Consider the following 21,978-nt stretch of genomic DNA (forward strand, 5'->3'; position numbering starts at 1 on the left):
GTCCCAGACTGTGAGAGGGCACAAGTGGGGCTGAGGGACACCCCTCCCCCGCCAGTGCACAAATTTTTGAGCACCAGGCCTCTAGTAATAAAATAAAACCAAATACAGGTATTTTGAGGGAAAGCCACTACATTTTCTATTCTAATGTCTGACTCAACTTGATTTCTGTTATTGCTGAAACTCCAACATAGAAACACTAGTCATAGCTTTAGAAAACTGGAAAGTTAAAAGAAAGCAGGAATCCTTAGGCAGTTTGGGAGCAAACCAGTCTATGTGAACAAAACCAAGCAGAGAATTAACAGAAGATGCCATAATGTATTAATTTAGCTAATAAAAAAATGTCTATTGAGTGTCTGGTGTTAACGTAAAAAGCATTCAGACCTGTAAAGAATTTTGTGAGTTTATTTGAGCCAAACTGTCAACATATGCCAGGAAACAGAACCTCAGTGAATTGAGGTAATGCTCCAGAGAATGGTGGGTTACATCTGTATTTATACATTGCAATCAAAGGAAAGGGACGTAGGTGGGTTACATGAAATTCATTGGTGATAGTTAAGGAGGTAGGATGAAGCAGGAGGTAGGATGAAGCAAAGAGGGAAAACCTCTGGGATAGGTTAAAAAGTGAAATGATAGACATATGCTTCTTTTACATGGATGAATAGAGGATAGTTTAGCATAATTAACAGTTGACAATTAACTTGATAACAATAACAATGAGGGAATGTCCTGGTGCCATTTGTTGTGCCCTGGGGCAAGGGGGGGGCGGGAGGAAGTTACAAGTTACCCAGAGGTCTCACAGATATTTTATCTTAGAGGCAAAAAGACAAATGGGCTCAGTAAAGATCTAAGTTGGTGAATTGAGGTAATGCTCCAGAGAATGGTGGGTTACATCTGTATTTATACATTGCAATCAAAGGAAAGGGACGTAGGTGGGTTACATGAAATTCATTGGTGATAGTTAAGGAGGTAGGATGAAGCAAAGAGGGAAAACCTCTGGGATAGGTTAAAAAGTGAAATGATAGACATATGCTTCTTTTACATGGATGAATAGAGGATAGTTTAACATAATTAACAGTTGACAATTAACTTGATAACAATAACAATGGGGAATGCCCTGGTGCCATTTGTTGTGCCCTGAGGTGGGGGTGGGAGGAAGTTACAAGTTACCCAGACATCTCACAGATATTTTATCTTAGTGGCAAAAAGACAAATGGGCTCAGTAAAGATCTAAGTTGATCTTTGTCAGGGAAAATACTGGCCTAGGACATGACTACCTACCATAAACTGCTTTTTAATTTTAAAAATGTTTTAATTTTCAGACCATCTTTTGTGGTTATTTTAGGTCTCTGAGTTTGCAAAACTGCCATGCAGGCCTCCCCTGAGCTTGTCAGTGTGGCTCCTTTTGTCCACACTGGTATAAATAACTTTTCTAGTTGCTATGGTGGAAAGACAGAAGACATAGTCCATGTCTTCAGGGAAATGAAGCATATAGAAATGTAGTAACATGACATGTGTATGTTCAGTATAGTCACAGAGAATTACAGGTGTGTCCAAATGTTACACTTGCAGAGTCATGACTCTTCTTAAAATTTATATGACCAGAATGTCAGATTCTTTACTTAAAATGTTGTGAATAGGATATAAATGAGATGACATGTAGGAAATAACGTGACAGTTCTGAAAAGTAAATCTTCGTGGGCTGAGACACTTTATAGAGATGATTTTGAAAATAAGATCTAGACAAATGGAAAGAATTATAACTCAAGAGCATGACTAGAAAAAAAGAATGACTAAAAGCAGAAAGAGAAATATATGTCAGTTCTAAAAGAAAATATGATACATTTCTTTATTACCTTGAACTTAGGAGGACTTTTGTAACTAAGTCTCCAAATCTAGTCATTGGGGGGGAAAAAAGACTGGTTCAAATCAATTCAGCCACAAAAACAGAGCTGCCTGCCTGTAAAAAGCAACATAAGCAAAGCCAAAAGACAACGAACTGGGGGTGGGGGAATAGCAACTCATATCAGAGGCAAAGGCTAAATATATATGGAATTTCTTAGAAAATGATTTTTTAAATGTATAGGAAAACAATCAAAGGGATGTGAATAGACAATTCACAAATTATTATGAAATATGTGAAAAATTCTCAACTTTATTTGTAAGAAGTGCAAGTTACAAACATCCAGATATATTTCATCACCTAATAGAAAAAAAAAAGCCCCAATATTAGATAACACATTCTATTAGCATAACTGTGAGGAAATGGAACTTATATATTGCTGGAAGGAGCATGAATTAATATAACTCTTATGGAGGGCAACTGAGCAATATCTATTTAAGTTATCTTTGATTCAGAAGTTCCATTTTGGGGAGTTAATCCTACATACTAGCACAAGAACAACACAATATATATGTTTGTTTAGTCAGGTAGCACTGTTTATAATAGAAAAAGATACTAAACAATTGAAACACCCATCTATAGAACATATTTATTCATTCAATGAAATAATATTCCATAGAGTACAAATATGAGCATTTTTGCCACATATCAATTTAGAAAGACATATTGGTAAGTGAAAAGAATTGTCTACAAAAAATGGAGAGGGAAAGAGCATATTTAATATTTGATTGTATGTACATTAAGGAACTGTAAAGTCACAAAAAAAGCCTATGTACTTTTAGAGTTAACGGGTGATGGTCGGGGAAGAGCAGTGTCATGAGCTCCAAACAGACAAAAGGGAGCATTTTAGGGCATAATTTTTATACTCTATGGCTTATGAAGCAGGTGACTGTATTGTTTATTAAAGTAAAAATGTTAATTGCTTTCAATGTAAAAAATAAGAACATTAAAGTCTTCAGAAATTTGATAAATTGTTTTCTTGTTTCACTTTTTTCCCCCAGCCTCCTACACCGTGGGAAAATAACAAAAAGGCTTTATTCTTTCATAAAGTGTCCTTTACAAACATTCTGAATGTTCTAACAAAAATTTTTTTTTTAGTGTTCTTGCTGGATCATAAAGTAAAACAATCTGTACCAACCAGGTCATTAGATTGTAAGAACGACATGCTTTATTTATAGAAATCAGTTTCCCAAGGTTTTTCATGGACTAGTAATTTTCCCTTGAGAAAGTTTGCAATTCTAATAAATGTCACACTATATAAGATATTTTCGTTGTATACTATATAATAAGCATTACTAAGAAATAAATTCGGTGTCTCTTTTCAAATCCTTGCAATGAAACAGTCTGTTTCTGAATAGACACTGTGTTTCAGAATCTAGCATCGAGACATGTATTTCCTTATTTCTAGATGAACTTGAAATGCATAAAAGCTAATGATGGAAGAACCATCATTCTCTTTAAATATCCTATATTAATGTATTTGCCTGCAGATAATAGAGAATAGGCTTTACAATGTAAAAAAAACAACAACATGAGATTTAACAGGATGATATGGAGTAGAAAAATACAAATTCTTACATCCTCAGAAGACAGATTTAATTTAGTTTATTTTGAAACAATCAAGAAATTTTATTACTAGGGATCAGAGAAGAACAGATATATAGGTAGTGAAATTATCCTGAGATGAATTTAGTTTGGCGTGAAAACAGCTTCCTAAGAAAAATAGAAAACCCTGAAGTGTAGAAAGGTTAAGTAACACAGGCAATTTTTCACCCAAGAGGAAAACAATCAGTCAGGGGGTGTTGATAACTCACTTCCCAAGTTATCTCTTGTTTGCTTGAATTACATGGAATTTGGTTACCCACATTACAAAACACTCATGGTTGCCGGGCAAGTCCTCTTAGCAATGAGGAACTAGACGGTCGCCTGGAAGCTGTGACTCCCACCTGATACCAGGCAGCTGGTGCTTTCCATTCACAAAGAACACTTACATAGACATTTCTAATCAGCTATGTAATTCTAAGAACAATGTACAGGATATTTTTAACAGTAGACAAAAATAACACGTACACGCGCACACACACATATTTGTCAAGGCCTTTGCAAGGAGACATCATGAGATTACTTAAAATTTAAAGATTGATTATATTTTGCTTTTATTCTTAATAATAGTGTGAGGGAAATGGGAGAGAGAAGAGTGCTAACGCAATGCTTGATACAAGGAGGCTATTAATAAATGTTAGTTCAGTGGTATATGAGCAGGATATATTTTTAGGTTAAAAGGAGGTAGGCAAAGGGGAGTGGGATGGGGACATCTGTAATAGTGTCAACAATAGAAATAAAGTTAAAAAAAGACCAATTTTATATATAAATATTATTTTTATGTAATATCCACATAGATAGATAAGAAGGCATTTTTATTGTATGTTAATATTGAACACATTGTAAGCTCAATAATATGTTTACATGTCATTTAAAGATTTAATTGCTTATAAACACTTTTCTCCACTGCCTCAACCCATATAATAAGTAGTAAGTTTATTGGAGTTTTAATAATCAAATATGAAAAAAATGTCTATTTAGATTCTCTGCCCATTTTTTAATTGAATCGTCTGGGATATTTTTGTTATTGAGTTGCAGAAGTTCTTCACATATTTTGAATGTTAAACCCTCATCAGATATATGATTTGTAAATATTTTTTTTCATTTGGTAGGTTGCCTTTTCATTCTGTTGGTTTCCTTTGCTGTGCAGAAGCTTTTTAGCTTGACGTAGTCCCACTTGTTTATTTTTGTTGTTGTTTTGCCTTTGCTTGGTGTTAAATCCCAAAAATCATTGTCAAGACTAATGTCAAGGGGCTTTTTAAAATTTTTTTCTATGATTTTTATGGTTTCAGGTGTTATGTATAAGTTTTTAATTCATTTTGAGTTTATTTTTGTGTATGTTGTAAGATAGTGGTCTTCTTTCTTTCTTTTCTTTTCTTTTTTTTTTTTTTTGCATGTGGTTGTCCTATTTTCCCAGCACCACTTATTGAAGAGATTGTCTTTTCCCCATTGCATCAATCAATAAATTAGCCTCAATCAATAAATTAATTGATTATATGTGTGGGCTTACTTCTGAGTTCTCTATTCTGTTCCCAGATCTATGTGTCTGTTTTTATGGCAATATCATTTTTTGATTACTATAGCTTTGTAATACAGTTTAAAATCAGGAAGTATGATGCCTCCAGCATTGCACTTCTTTCTCAAGATTGCTTTGGCTACTGGAGTCTTTTGTGATTATGATTCCACACAAATTATAGTGTTATGTGTTCTATTTCTGTGAAAATGCCACTGGAAGTTTGATAGGATTGCATTAAATCTTTAGATTGCTTTGGGTATATGGATATTTTAAAAATATTAAATCTTCCAATCCTGGAGCATAGACTATCCTTCCATTTAATTGTCTTTAATTTCTTTCATCAATATCTCATCGTTTTCAGTGTTCAGGTCTTTTACATCCTTGGTTAAGTTTATTTTTAGGTATTTTATTCTTTGAATGCAATTATAAATGGAATTTTTCTTAAATTTTTTGATAGTTTGTTCTCAGTGAATAGAAATACAACAGATTTTTGCTTATTGATTTTGTATTCCTCAATTTTACTGAATTAGTTAATTAGTTCTAACAGCTTTTTTTGATGGTGTCTTTAGTGTTTTCTACATATAATAAAATGCTATCTTCAAATAGTGATATTTTTCCTTTTGACTTTCTCATTTGGATGCCTTTTATTTTTCTTGAGAAGTCATTCTTAATATTCTAGATCACATTAATTCTATTATTATATGCTCTCACAGTACTGGATATAATTCACCACCTTCAAAGTCCTTAAATTACTTCTTTAATACTGGCTTGCCCTGCCACAATGTAAATTTCATGAAGTCAAGGGTTATGACCACATATTTAATTCATAATTTTAATCCTATTTCTGTAGTCTCAGTAGTCACATTACTCCTCTGCTTAAAACCATCCAATGACCTCCTATCACAACCAGGATAAAATGCAAGCTCTCTACCAGCTTCTCTGTGATGTGTTCCCTGCTTTCCTCTCTGACTTCCCCCCACCAGAGTCTCTCTTATTCATTATGCTCTGGGCTCCAAGCACATTGGTCTTCTTTCTGTCCCTGTAAGTGTTAAAGGCATTGCTATCTCTCCTCCCAGATCTCAAGTGTTGTCTCTTTCTCATTATTTGTGTCTCAATTCAAATATCACTTCCTCCAAGCAGTCTTCCTTGCCATCCCCAGCCAAAGCACCAATTTTTATCAAATGGCACTTTGTACCATTTTGTAGTCTTTCTTCTTCAGAAACTTAGTAGCATCTGAAACAATATAATTTATGTATTTGTTTACATGATTAATGTCTATCTGTTCACTGAAGGAGGAACTTGTCTACGGTTCATTGAAAATATATTCAGCTTCTAGAATAGTAAGTTGCACATAGTAGGTACTCATAAATACATTAACTGAACCTGTGTGGATATGCAGGAGCAGGCCAATCAAGCCTTCAAAATCCTAAAGACTTCCAAGATGGTTGGGAAATGTCAAAACCAAAGAGTGGTTTTCTACATGTATTTAGCGACCTCTGCTGGAATACTTACCAAGGAAACCAAACACAAATCTTTCTTTTTCTAATTGTCCTCTCATGTCTTTTTATTGAATGCTAACACATTAGTGTGAGTGTGAAATTAGGGATCAGGAATTTTTGAGATTTCTTCTCCCATCTTTGGGAAACCCCATTTCCCTTTCTCTCATTGATTATGCTCTTAGCTCACCAATTTATGCTTTTAATATAAATTCTAGAGGAGAGAACTCAGGGATAGTCAGATTACTAAGGAAGCAGAGAACTTTCTCTGATTCCCATCCAGATCATATTGCATATGTGAATGCCTTTCTTTTCACATATATTGGAAAGAGGGGGATTCATCCAGATATCATGGACAGATGAAGATCACACAGACATATTTTGGGTGGTTCCATTTATTTCACCTTTGTTGACTCAGGGAGCAATTTTGAAAAAGTCATTCACCACGGAAAAGCAAAGAATTGGCACAATGCCCTCATGTTGGGATAATAGGATCAAAAGAGTTATATAAGTCCACTGTGAGGGGTCACTAGGAGATGATGTGTTGCTGAGAGTGCTTGTGCCTGAGGCAAAAGCCCAAGTGAGAGCCAGAGATAAAAATTTTCTAAATAGCAAAATAATGAGTGAGAATGAATGAAATAATCACGAGGTGATGTGATTAAACTTTCAAAAACTGGTTTACTTATTCTGTGTAAACATATATATATGTATATGTATATACATATATATACATTTATATACATGTTTATTGCAGAAAATTTGTAGAATACTAGTAAAGAAAAGGAACACATAAATAATAATCATTATCAGTACCTCATAAAGAAAACAATTGTGAGAATTTTGTATCTATTTCAGTCTTATATTTATACTAGAGGCCTGGTGCATGAAATTCATGCGGGGGGGGGGTGTCCCTCAGCCCGGCCTGCACCCTCTCCAATCTGGGACCCTTGGGGGATGTCTGGCAGCCGGACATCCCTCTCACAATCCGGGACCACTGGCTCCTAACCGCTCACCTGCCTGCTGGCCTGATCGCCACCTAACTGCCCTCCCCTGCTGGCCCAATTGCCCCCAATGGCCCTCCACTGCCAGCCTGATCTTGCCTCCAACTGCCTTCCCCTGCCAGCCTAATTGCCTCCAACTACCCTCCCCTGCCAGCCTGATCTCCCCCAACTGCCCTCCCCTGCCGGCCTTATCGCTCCTAACTGCCCTTCCCTGCCAACCTGATTGCCCCTAACTGCTTGCTCCCCTCCTAGCCTGATCGCCCCGAACCACCTCTGCCTCAGCCCCCTGCCACCATGGCTTTATCTGGAAGGAAGTCAGATGTCTGGAAGAGGTCGGGTTGATCCAGTTTAATTAGCATATTACCATTTTATTAGTATAGATATATTTCACTAGAAGAAATACATATCTATTTTTTGTACAAAACTGAATCAATTGTACTATTTATTTTGTTTTATATGTTACTTTTATTTAGTATGTCATGAAATATTTTAATTGATCTAAGGTCATTTTTCCCTCAAAATACAATTATTTGAGCAGATAACATATGCATGTGGCACAATATTCAAAAAAATTAAAGAAAAATAACCTCTCTTTCATTTCCTCTGCAATAGTAACAACCAGAAGTGCTTTTAATAGACTACTATGTCTTATAAATAAGACTGACAGTTATAAAGTGGTAAATATAGTGCCAGGCACTCTACTAAGTACCCTATGTAAATGGTGTTTTTCCTATTTTTGTCAGAAAACCAAAACTTAGTTAAGAAATTGGCTTGAGTTTGCATAGCTGATGAGTGGCAAATTGGATGTGGCCCCAGGAATGATTATTTTACAACCAAGCACATGGTACCTGGAACTTGCTATAAATGAATAAAGTGTCACAGTGTGATTTGGGTATTGTGAATTGGCTATCCTGGGGCTTGTTTATTCCTGGAAGAACCAATCACAGGGTTGCTGAGACTGAACACTGCAAACCTGACTCTCTGTCATCACCCTGTCACCCCATCCTCACTTCTTGTCAGCATGCCCTTCTGTTTGGTTTTATTGGAATTTGTATTTGCAGGACTCAACAGAGGTTATGTCAACACCAGCAAATTATTCTGTAAAGGAGACAGTCGTTTTGATAAATTGGGCTCCTATATTTACTGTTTTAGTGCTCTATTTTTTTTATTACCCATATAGTTTTTTTCTTACCAACTGAATGAATAATAAACTATATACTTAAATTTATTTTGTAGACAAAGATAAGAATCAAATATGTTGGTAATCATGAAAGACATTTAATCTACTTGATTTACATTGATTTAATATCAGATAAGGAAGTATGCTTTTATCTATTTTAAGTCATTAATATAGGGCTTGAGTTAATAAGGCCAACTGTACAAACAATGGCTAAATACCTAATAAAAAGTTACTAATAAGTAACAAATAGTAATAATAAATAGCAAAAATAAAATAGTGATAGTACAAACAAGTAACAAATTATTTTAAGAGAATTCTACTTGTAATTCTAATGTAAAGGATATTTTGTGTGAATTTCAATTCTATCGCTATATGGAATGAAAATGCAAAAATACTTATTGTAAGCTAAATCTATAATGTAAGATATTTCAAAAGTCAGCATGCTTGAGAACGTTGTTACTCCATTTAAATGCAATATAGAATGTGTCTCTCTGTGTATGTAAATAAATTAGCACACACATATGTATATACATACAAACACATGAAAAAAGTAAATATATGGCATTTATTGACAAGGTGATCCTGGTTATATTTCAGAACCTAATATATTTTGCATTTTTCTCCTATTTGAACATGATTATATCCACTAAATTATTCTTTATTAGTTTGAAGATATTTGAGGTAAATGTACAAATGGGACTAAAATTTATTTCTACTATCTCATTAAAATGATCTGACAATCATTGATCAGGCAAAACTATATTCTTTGTGTTTTATACCCAAACACACACTTGCATTTATATTTTTTCACAGGGAAATTTTATTTTATTTTATTTTTATTATTTATTTATTTTAAGAAAGAAAAGGAAAGGTTTATTGCGTCCCCGGGCAGCCCACGAATCCCAAAAGACAGGGCACGTGGATCCACCCACAGGGAAATTTTAAAGAAAAATTAAGAAAAGGGAAGCCAAAATCTATACTTACCTTCAAAGGTAAATTTGCAGATGTAGAATAAAATAATTAGGAATAATTTTTAATGCTCTAGAAATGGGAATCAAAAGAAAGAATAATACTTAGGAAATATAAAGTGATTGGAAGTATAAAAATATGTCCCAGTCAATTCTATGTGTAATCTAAAATGCTCTGCAAAATTTATAAGGGGAATTGCTAAATTCTTGGATCCCTTTGGAAGTGATGAAATAAGCACTGGTGACCGTGTGAGTCTAGGAATTTGGTCAAAAGGACAAGGGCTAAAGGTCTGGACATGTACCATGATCAGCCTATGAGGATGGCACTATCAGGGGGGTTGCTTGCCTAAACCCCAGACTGAGGGTTTTACTTGTGATAGCTCTGGGTTTTTTGCGTAGATTCTGATTGGAGATATTGTCCTCAGTGGACCCACCTGGAAAGACTGCAAAGAGAACTGGACAATTCCTCCCTCACCTGTGAGTTCTCTGGGAAGCAGATGAGATTTTATTCTGCTGGTTCACTCCTACGAAAAGCTATCCAAGCCTACGACTACCAGCTTTGAACCTCCACTCTCTAAAGCGCACGGCTCCTACAGTTAATTGAAAGAGTGAATCAAACAAGTTTCAGGGGACTGGAAGAAGAATGCTCCGAGGCCGATCCCTATCTGTGACATCCCTGAGTGGGCTTCCCCAGTGGGAAGTTGAAGAACTTCCCGTGGAAGATTTGCTTCTCTTTGAAGTTGCTTGGGAAGTGACCAATAAAGGTTTGTACTGGCCCCTGAAGGTGGCTAATTGACAGATTGCTGAAGAATGTAGACTTAGAAGAATGAATTAATCAAATGAATTGCCAATGAATAAGTAGGCACTCAAACTGAATATAAGCTTAGGTTATAGTTAATTGTGTCTACTTCAACAGGCAATGAAAACTTAGACGTGTATACAAGGTACCCCTCAAAAATGTATACATACTTTACAATTATAACTATTGAAAATGTGTGTATACATTTTTTGGGACACCCTATATGTGCTGAAGGGAAAGTTGAAAATATTAGTCTTTGCTAGGGAATGTGCATTTCATTTAAAATCCATTTTATGGAAAAATAGAAATAAAAAGTTAATATTTGCTTTTTGGGGTTTTATGATTTTGTTTTCAACAAAAAACACAACTTTGTACTTTATTTTAGGGAGAACTGTACCTGATCAGGATCAATTAGAAGCGTTAACTCCATATACTGATAGCATTTCTATTAAGTAGTTAATGTTTCCTGTAATTCAAGATTAGCTTGGAATTAAAGTTTTAATTTAGAAGCAGCTCAGAAGGCATAATATTGAGCTCTTATTATGAAGAACAAAAGTGATTTTCAATAACATATACATAGGAATTATAAAATAAGAAATGAAATCAAATTAACAAAGTTAAAATAATTTCCCAATAAGGTATAATCTCATTTGAGCCAGATTGAAGAAGCAAAATGGAGTACTCAACCTAAATGATTTTAATAAGAAAGGAATCTGTAAAATTATAGAAAAAGAAATTCCTTATGAATTAATACTCTCTAGTTTAAAAGTCTAGAATATTAGTAAGAAAAAGTAAGTTTTGAAGGTTGAATTCTTCAGGATCATTAAGGACCAGGCCAAGTGATTGATGGGTAAAAGTCAGTGGCAATTTGTGGAATTTAGAGGATCTGAAAGGATCTGAAATGATAACATGGATATGATATATTACTTTCTTTTCGCTAATCAGAACCAGCATAACCTCAAAGGTGGAGGAATTATATTTGACATCTGTTCAGATTTTCACCTTATGCTACATGTTCAAAGTGCTTATGTGTATGCTTTCATAAAATCATACCATCAAAATTAAAAATCAAGTCTGCCTGTGTAGAAATGCACAGAATGAACATAAGAGAACAAAGCACGGTCTTTTTTTGTTTTTGCAGTTTAGTGAGGAGAAAGCAAAGACAACAGAAACCATACTATGGAGAAGGGAAGTGTTTTTAAATATCTGTTTACAAATACCTGTTTCTTTTTTTCCTGTCTCAAGGTTTTTAAGTATGCCCAGTGTTCCTGGGAACAGAGCCATCTCTGTTACACATAAATCTCAGACTGTGCCTTTAAGTAAAGGTTTGCTCTACAGAGTAGGCAGGAACTCAAGAATGTAGCTTGTTGGTGGAAAAAATGGGAGGGAATTACTAGCAGCAGGAAACAGTTCAGGAGAAGTCTGCGTGAGTTCCAGCACCTAACCAGCGGTTCTCAACCTGTGGGTCGCGACCCCTTTGGCGGTCGAACAACCCTTTCACAGGGGTCGCCTAAGACCATCCTGCATATCAGATATTTACATTACGATTCATAACAATAGCAACATTAAGTTATGAAGTAGCAACGAAAATAATTTTATGGTTAGGTCACAACATGAGGAACTGTATTTAAAGGGCCATAAGGTTGAGAACCACTGAGAGCCCTTTCTTCTTCCTCCTGGTCTCTCCACTTAACGAACCTTAATGGAACATTGTCTCCTGGTGCTGGGCATACACTGGTGAAAACTGTTACCCATGGATCTCGTATCCTGATGATATGCGTGCTGATGTTAGGCCTAGAACAGTGCCTGGCACACAGAAAATGCTCAAAGGGATTTTTTTTCTCTTTTAAATGAAGGGATGAATACATTTATTTTCAACCTCTACGCTTCCTTTATACTTATTTTCTTTTATTTCCATGCAAGAGAAAGGGAATTTTGTTGTCTTGCGAAGGGACCCACAATGTGATTTACCCAAGTTGATATCATCTCCAACATATCTTTATTTTAATATCTATTACAGACTGATTTTTTAGAGATGTTTATATGAATGGACAATTATTGTGTTCACCTCTGATAATACATTGACACCATCATTTCTTTTTAAATTTTACTTTGAACTTTTATTCCCCTCCAGTTCATAGGATATGAGGCATCTTAGCGGTCACCAGCCCAACTCCTCATAGATGAAACAGACAGCTAGCTACAGGCTTTAATGAGCAAGTAAATTGCAGGGTCGGGACCAGCAGTTAGGTCTCCTCTGAGTCCACTGCTCTTTTAATTACCACACAAAGATAAAATTAAAACATCCATTGCCTAAGGAAATTTTCTACAGATGAAAGAACACTGGACTTGCAGTCAAAGATCATAGATTCCCGAGACTTTGTAAAAACATCCCTTAAACCAGGGTTGGGGGGACCTAGTTTCTGCTAAGGGCCATTTGGATATTTATACCATCATTCTTGAGCCATACAAAATTATAAACTTGAAAATCAGCCTGCTATCTTTGATCAAACATTTAATTAACTCACCTCTAATGCCTTGGCAGAGCCAGACCAAATGATTTCACGGACCTCATACGGCCTGCAGGCCTGACTGATGTTCCCCACCCCTTTGAGTAAACTATCTGAATAGCAGTTTCTTCGTGAATTAAATGAGCGTAATATGCTTCAGCCATCTTACAGTGGTTTGTAGTGGCAAACAGGAAATGGATTTAGATCCAAGAACACAAAAGATTTCTTAGGAAAAATAAATCCTTTACTACTAAAATTTTGCAAGCAAACAATGAAAATGTGTAAATTATAACAAATGAAAGAGTTATAGTTAAATTATTGGATGCTAATTCTTTGACCTTAAAATAACTTTTTCCATTTGTTCATGTTATTCTTGAAATGTATTGCTTTTATCAATTCATCCATTTATTATTATAAATCACTTATTATTCAATAAAGATTCATCAAGTGTCTATTACATGTCAGGTACTAGGAGATGAGGAGCATAGAGTTTAACAATATAAAATTTGGTTCCCAGTCTTCCAAAATTTGCAAACTTGCAGGATGGTAGACATTGAATATGCAACTATAGTCAAGTGTGATGAGTGTAAGAATAAGTACAAGATTCTCTAAGACTACATAATGTATGCGGGGCGGGGGGCAGAGGCAGGGTTCTAACTAGTTTGGGGTTTGTGGCAAACCTCTTACCACAATCATTTCTTCTGCACAGACTTGCCCAAATCATTGTAGACTATGAATCAATGATCATGGATGTTTAGGATCATTAAAAAGAGTTTAATGAACATTGTCAAAAAGAATGAATGCTAATGTAATATACTAGAGGTCCAGTGCACGAGATTCCCTCAGGCGGGGGAATCCCTCAGCCTGCCTGAGCCTTCTCGCAGTCCGGGAGCCCTCAGGGGATGTCCAACTGACAGCTTAGCACTGCTGCAGAGGTGGGAGAGGCGGGAGAGGCTCCCACCACTGCCTCTGCGCTCATCAGCCTTGAGCCAGCTCAGGGCTTCTGGCTGAGCGGTGCTCCCCCTGTGGGAGCACACTGACCACCAGGGGGCAGCTCCTGCATTGAGTGTCTGCTCCCTGGTGGTCAGTGCACGTCATAGTGACTGGTCATTCTGCTGTTCAGTCAATTTGCATATTAGCCTTTTATTATATAGGATGTGAACATTTTTGTAATTTAGTTATTAAATGAATGCTTCTCTTTTAAAATCAACTAAAAACGATTTGTTTTAGCCCTAAGCCAGAATATTGCTGGACATAATTCTGCCTGCTCCCTTCTTTAAGCTAGGCACCATCACTAGCTCTGGGTCACATGGATGCTATGAATGGTACTTGGAAAAACTCAGAAAACTATAATCAAAAGGGGTTGGTAGAAACTGACCATGATTGCAAGTCCATGTTCTGAGGCAGGCATTCTAAAGGTGGGGATCTTGATAGAAGTGGACTTCAAAGCGTTTGTAAACCTCAGGATATTGTATCTGAAAATATGTGCTCCTACCTGTGAGTGCTGTTTTGGAGAAGAGGGCAGAATGTTTTCATCAGATTTCTAAAGGCCTCAACGATTAACGTGAGAGCCACTGCTCTAACTTCCTCTAAGCCCTGGGCTCCTTTTTCTGTTAACTCAGAAGTGCCTAGAGCCGAAATTAAAAAGTGATTTCCTTTAAGTATTATTTTCCAAGTGGCTTTGAAACTCCCAACACCTGAAGGAGTTTATTTTTTATGACACTGCTCTTTTCTTCCTCTGTCCCTCTTGCCACCATCTTTAAGGATCCATCAATATGTTGCTCAGCACAGTAGCTTACAGTCTTGCTGTCCATAGACCATGGGCCCTGGAGTCAGACTGAACTGAAATCCCAGTCTCATCATTACTTGTTCGATGGTGGATCCCTCTCAGAGCCTCTCTGCACCTCAGTTTCCCCATCTACAAATAAAGATACAGTGGGGCCTTGACTTACGAGTTTAATTCGTTCTGAGACCGAGCTCGTTAAGGAGCTCGTTAACTCAAATTACTCTATCAACTCAATGCAAAAAATCGGCCGAGAGACAGCTGGTATCTCAAAAAACTCGTTAGTCGGGACACTCGTAAGTCAAGGCCCCACTGTAATAATAGTATCTACCTATAATGATATTGTGAAAATGAAAACAACAACAATTGTAAACCACTTAGAATAACTCCTAGCATTAAATAAACACTTTGTAGGTGTTTGCACTAGAGGCCCAGTGCATGAATTCATGCACGGGTGGGGTCCAGCTGAACTGCTCTGATCACAGCCGATCGGGCTGGGCCAGCTGCGGGGAGGGGATGTGGGAAGTTGGCCGGCCAGCCCCGTCCCAGATCGGGGTCGGAGGGGCTTTTGGGAGCGGGACTTGCCTAGAGGGAGGGGCTGCAGGTGGTTGGCCAGCCAGCCCCGCTCTCTGGTCGAACTCCCGGTCAAGGGTACAATTTGCATATTAGCCTTTTATTATATAGGATAAAAATTTATTAATAAAATGAGTGTGTTGAATCATTCATGATCATATTTGCTTTGATTCTGAGTGATTCCATGAGTCAGTTTTTAAACACAAAAGCAGAAAGTGGACAAAAAGTTATGGAACAGGGTTACTACAGTCATTGGCAACACAGTAATTTGGGGCTGAGGTTCCTTTCTTTGGTGTGAACATGCAGTGACCATGTCAATGGCATCTTAAACGACACCACGTGAAACACACAATCTATGAAAAACCATGCTTGGTACACACAGAGCTTTCAGAGGAGACCTAGTCTCCTCAGTTCCTTTTTATCCTGCTTGCCATGTCTGAGCGCCTCCTGTATAAAACATGGGCTGCCACTATGTATGATCGGGGAGGGGTGTGCACCTGGTCTTGCTCTAAGTGTCTCACCTCTCCCTGCCTGAGACTGAAGCCACTTCGATTTTGTACTACAGATTCAGCAGAGTGCTGGGCACACAAACATTTGTTGACCATTATCACCAGTAACATTTACTTTCTATCCTACCAGCCCGGCTGCCTCACAGAATGATATTCTAACTGTATAATGATTCCTCCTGCAACTGTCTTAAGACAGAAGGGTCCGATTATTAGCTATGCATATTGAAGTCATATGACTTTCAGATTCTGTAACTTTTAAACATTTATCAAGTAGTGAAGATACTCCTAATTTATATTCGTATATAAAATGTCTTATATTGGCTGCTGTCCATATTCCATACTGCTTTGGAATCCTGGTTTTAGCAACATCAGCAGTTTCTAGACGGAAACTTGGGGTTGTAGCTACCTCAATGACACATATGCCATGGGAGCTCGTCTTTTCTTTCTTATGAAAGGCTTGATACTTTGCCCTCACACTAAAGATAGCTCCCATGTTGTTTTTTTTGGGGGGGAAAAAGAAGATCAATAAAATACAAAGTACATGTTTGAAAGTGAAGTGTAAGTTCAAATTCAGTGATCTATGCTGTGACAAAACAATGATTCAATAAAAAATATGTGTTGATGAACCTCTGGTTTATACCTCAAATTTGAAAATGGGAATGACCCTATGTCTATGCCATCACACTCACCTATAATTAGCATGCCAACGGAGGAGTTTGTGGAAAACAGAGTAAAAATCAAGGGAAACCAGTTGGCATATGAATATGGGAAGAGCAGAGAGAGGCTAAAGTTGGTGCTTGAGCATATGAAATACAATAAGAGGTCTTCTCCACAGAAAGACTGTACAGAGAGATGTCTGGGAGAAAAGATTTATTTACAATCAGGCCTCAAACAGGATAGGATAGACTTTTATTTTTATATTTTATGTTTTTATTCCTGATAGACTGAAAGAACATAGCCATAGTATTTATGAACACTGTAAGGCTATTTGGAGACTATCTATATCAAGACCGAAGGCCTCAAATCAGAAAAGGAAGTAGCAAATTAATTAACCATGTTTATCTTTCCATTTCAATTCCCAAATCTAACCATTTATTTTCTTCAAATAAAGAATTTCTCTTCCCCCTTGTGTCCTTTAGCAAATAAAAATGTGCTTGCATTTACACAAGTGTATTTAAATTTTGAACACATAATCTAACAAACAAGGATGTTCTCCTAGTAAGATCTCTGGGCAAGATGCACAGTTGCAAATAAGAGTATTCAAGAATAGAAATGTGAATAAGGCATTTAATAAACATGTGCTGTCAGAACCCGAGAACGTATTCTCCCTGATAAGATGAAGATGAAGGAAAGACATCAACCGAAGATGAAAAGTTATTTGAAGAAAGCTTATATATATGTGTAAATATGTTGCTAAAATGTGACTCCCACTTTTAAAAAAAATTCTTTTTAGTTGCCTCTGCAAATTCCCGTTGGATAGATGAGCTAACTGAGCCTTAGGTTAAGTGAGTTAACTAGTTCAATTTAAGTTGATTATAATTTTCAAAATTGTAATGCTCCATACATATTCTTTTACACATATCTTTTGGCACTCTTTTTGTTTTCCTTCAGGACAATTTTCTATATGTGGATATGCTAGATCCAAAGGCATATGCATTTTCCAATAGTATGCATGTTTTTTGGCTTTGTGTTTTAATAGTGGTGGCCACAATGCCAGAGAAGGGGGGAGGGGAAAGGACATACCATATGAAAATTTGTATTTGTGTCATTGGGTTTGACATGAGAGTTGGGCCAAACATTCCCCCTCAAAATCTATCAGATCGATCTTCTTGGCAAAAGTGACCTCACTTGGTTCCTTAGAATGGAAGTGGCTCTTTAATTTGGAAAACTTGCTCATCATTTCAGCAGTGGCTGTTACTTGGATATATCTTAGCCCCTTCTTGGACCACTGTCAGAGAAGGGGTGAAAGGTGACTACTGCTGCTGAGGGCTTATGGCATGACAATGGCTATTTGCCCCATTTTGACACCCCAATGTGGATAGAGCATTAAGCCAAGTGCTTCATTCCAATAGTCTCTTCAGATTTCTTTGAAATGTTTGTACTGCCCTACTGTTGCCAATCTGCTATTCTCTGACATGTACCCAGAAGGGGCTTTAAAATATGCATGAATGGAACTAATAATGACTATTTGTTAGTGTCTTTAAATACTTTATTTTAGAAAGTTAAATGAACCCTTGTGCTTGATGGATCCTAAATACTTAACAAAACATGGGAACTCGCTTCCATGCCTTTATCACTTAAATGAATGATTAAGCTGAATGATAATGGAACCTTTTCTTTTCAACAGTTGGTGGCATCTATACTGTGATTCAGACAAAGGCCAGAACAACAGCAGATGAATGGGGAGACAATTACTTTCTGATTGGTCCATATTTTGAGCAAAATATGAAGACTCAGGTGGAAAAGTGTGAACCTGCAAATGATGCTGTTAGAAGAGCAGTGGACATAATGAATAAACATGGCTGCCAAGTAAGGGATACTGACCAACACTTCACTTGACAAGTCTTAGTAAACTGTAATGGGCAAGCAGACACAATTCACATTAACTCCCAAGAGAAGACCATTCCTCTATGTAGGAAAAAGGAACAGGTTTGTGAGAAAGATGATGAACTTGATTATAAATAGGTACATTTTTGAGGCAATATAAATATCTAGTAACATAATGGGTTTAGAGCTCAGCAGAATTTATAGGGTAAAGATATTTCTGGGGAAGTCATTTGTGTCTAAATTGTATATAATTCGTGTTCATAGTATTGTTCTGTGGACGTTTGTAGACTAACAGCACATTTTGAGCCAAACCTTGGGGACGTCAACATGTTAGAACAACTACAGTAAAAGAAGTTAGAGATTGCAAAAGTAGAAGCACAGCTAGCAATGTAGAACCAAGAATGTTCAAATCCTAATCCTCAGAACCTATGAAAATGGTAGCTTATGTAGCAAAAGGGACTTTGCACATGTGATTATGTTAAGGATCTTGAGGTGGAGAAATTATCTGGCTGGGCCCAATGTAATCACAAGGGTCCTTATAAGAGGGAGGCAGTTGAATCTCAGACTTGGAGAGATGTGACAATGGAAACAGAGGTTGGCACTGGGAGCTTTGGAGATGGAGGAAGGGGTCACTAGCCAAGGAATGAAGGTGGCCTCTAGAAGTTGAAAAAGGCCAGGAAATAGATTCTCTTCCAGAGACTACAAATGGAATGAAACTCTGCCAACATGTTGATTTTAACCCACAAGATTGATTTCACGCTACAACCCCCTAACCTATAGAATAATTATTTTGTGTCCTTTTAGCCACTAGGTTTCTGAGAATTAGTTGCTGTAAATACAGGAATAGTGAGGTCAAGACAAGGGAGAAGAAAGTTTCAAGTATGAAGGAGGAACCAAATCAACAAAGGATTGAACCAGGGTCATTTTGGTTTAACAATATTAAGGTCATTCATGGTAACCTTGTTAGATACGCTTCAAAGGAAGGTGAGGTTAAATCAGATTGCTGTGGGTTGAGGAATGTATGAATGGTGAGAAAAGAGTATAAAAGCTGTGGCTATGAGATTTTTCTCTGAAGAGGTGAGATAAATTAAGTAGTTTCAGAGTTGTGTGATTTTGAGAATTAGTTTTTATTAAATGTCAGTGAGGTCTGAGCATATTTATATGCCAAAAAAAGAAATATCTAGCAGACAGGGAGAAGTTGAAAATTCAGAAGAAATGAATGATTGAAGAAAGGAAGGCCACTGAGAATGGGAGCGGGAACAAGACCCAAAGCACTAGTGAGAGGATCACTTTTCTCCCCTTTCACTTACACAGGTAATAAAGGGTGAATGAAGGATTCAGTATGGTCTCACTCAATGTATTTGATGATCTTAATGAAGTAGGAGTTAAAGGTCATCTTACAAAAGTTAGGAAGCAAGTGTTAAAATAAGAAATTTGAAGGAAGAAGTTCTGAAAACTGTTCAAGGAAGAGATCAAGAATATCTGACATCTCTGATGTACAGTCATGACTTTTCAATGTCACAAATGTACGTGACTGTGACTCTCTCCAGCAGCAATCAGCAGCCTGGGCGAAAGTGCAGGAAGATGAATAGATGAAGATGGTGTTTAATTTCAGCATTTGTGCAATGGGGCAAACCGGCAAAAGTCTTGGAGGTGGTTGTGCGATTAACTGAATTGATGGGCAGTCACTTGGAAGAACGTAATAGGATTAGACTTTGGGCTGTTACATTAATGAGATAATGTATCTTAGGCAATATTTTTAATTAAGATTTCTGGCAGCAACCATACTGAGAAACACTTCCAGCAACATTCATTTTTATAGGAGGAATTAGAGAAATCATATACATTTGTCAACAGAAAAAAAAACACTTTTTCTAGCAGAAAATATGTTAACTCCTGTTGCATAAAGGAAAATAAGTGACACAGTAGAAATAATATCGAACTGTGAGTTGCTAAAGATACAGAGCAGTTCAACTTTTGATTTTATCATAAGAACATCTCTATATATAAAAGCCTAATATGCTAAATGTCCCCTTGGGAGTTCAACCGACCGGGAGTTCGATCGCTCGCTATAACGTGTGCTGACCACCAGGAGGTGGCACGGAATGAAGGGAGGCCCCGGCTGGCAGCCAGCAGCCGGGAGCCACTAGGGACCCTACCTGTGCACGATTTTGTGCACAGGGTGGCACGGAATGAAGGGAGGCCCCGGCTGGCAACCAGCAGCTGGCAGCCACTAGGGACCCTACCTGTGCACGATTTTGTGCACTGGGCCTCTAGTAGACTATAATATTAAATCCTAAAACCATGAGCTCAAGGTCAAAGGAGTGATGATACTTTTTTTTTTATGACTAAATTTAATGAAAAGCATTTCCCAAGCAGGGAAATATTTTAGATGAATGAATGCAAGCCCATTCTAACTCCATATCAGATGCTTTGTGGTATCACCGTGGTTTTCTGTACAGCATCTGTAATCTGCAATTGAGTTCTAAATAAAGCTTACATCTGTTGAGCACAAATACATGTCCTAGCATTCCTACATGGCTCTGTGTTCTTTATCTGACAGGTACATTTTGGAAGATGGCTGATAGAGGGGAGTCCTTACGTGGTGCTCTTTGACATAGGGTTTTCAGCTTGGAATTTGGACAGGTGGAAGGGTGACCTCTGGGAAGCGTGCAGTGTCGGCATTCCTTATCATGACCGAGAAGCCAACGACATGTTGATATTTGGATCTTTAACAGCCTGGTTCTTAAAAGAGGTACAGTTTACTGGATGGTGATACAACAGAGGAGCAGCACAATTGTGTTCTGTGCCCAGTATTGTCCAGCAATGACCCCATGACCTTTACATTAAGTAAATTTTGAGATGCTGCCTTTATTGATTGTCCTAGTACATTTCTGAGAAAATGTTCTGCCTTCCTCAAATTAACTATCAGCCTTTGGACTGGGGTAATAATAATGCTTATTAATATATAGAATGATGTGTATAAAGTACAATTATATTTGCTGCTACATAGATGATACCCAACATATGCGCAAGAAAAAATAGTATAATACATCATGCACTATGTATATGAATTATAGATTCAATGGAATAGAAAATAGCTTGAAATATTTGGTTTGATTATGCATGAGTTCTTGTGTATTTGCAGTGACTTTTAGATATTTTTATCATTCGCTAAGTGCTGAAGTGATCCCAGCAAGTGCTAAGGAGTCCATAGCAGTGAAATATCCCATAGATGAAAAAAAAAGAATATTAGAAACTAGTCCTTTTTATTTATTTTAATATATATTTTTATTGATTTCAGAGAGGAGGGGAGAGGGAGAGAGAAACATCAATGATGAGAAAGAATCATTGATTGCCTGCCTCATGCATGCCCCACACTGGGGGGGTCAAACCGGCAACCTGGGCATGTCCCCTGACCAGGAATTGAACCATGCCCTCAGGTTCCTAGGTTGACACTCAACCACTGAGCTGTGGTGGCCTGGCCAAACTAGTCCTTTTTTTAATATATATATTACTTTATTGATTTCAGAGAGGAAGGGAGAAGGAGAGCGAGATAGAAACATCAATGATGAGAGAGAATCATTGATTGGC

The 21,978-nt window shown here is 37.1% G+C and overlaps 1 protein-coding gene across 1 annotated transcript in view; it reads left to right on the forward strand.

Annotated features, from left to right (window-relative positions):
- Positions 1–9,961: 9,961 nt before the first annotated feature.
- Positions 9,962–21,978, forward strand: part of GYS2 (glycogen synthase 2 (liver)) — a 46,345-nt gene continuing 34,328 nt past the window's right edge. Inside the window, exons 1-3 of the mRNA XM_005869568.2 lie at positions 9,962–10,427; positions 18,185–18,366; positions 20,948–21,139. Coding sequence (XP_005869630.1) covers positions 10,307–10,427; positions 18,185–18,366; positions 20,948–21,139 — 495 coding nt within the window. The 5' untranslated portion in view covers positions 9,962–10,306. The remainder of the gene's footprint in view (positions 10,428–18,184; positions 18,367–20,947; positions 21,140–21,978) is intronic.

Source organism: Myotis brandtii, unplaced genomic scaffold, assembly GCF_000412655.1.
Source record: "Myotis brandtii unplaced genomic scaffold, ASM41265v1 scaffold299, whole genome shotgun sequence".
NCBI classification, from domain to species: domain Eukaryota; kingdom Metazoa; phylum Chordata; class Mammalia; order Chiroptera; family Vespertilionidae; genus Myotis; species Myotis brandtii.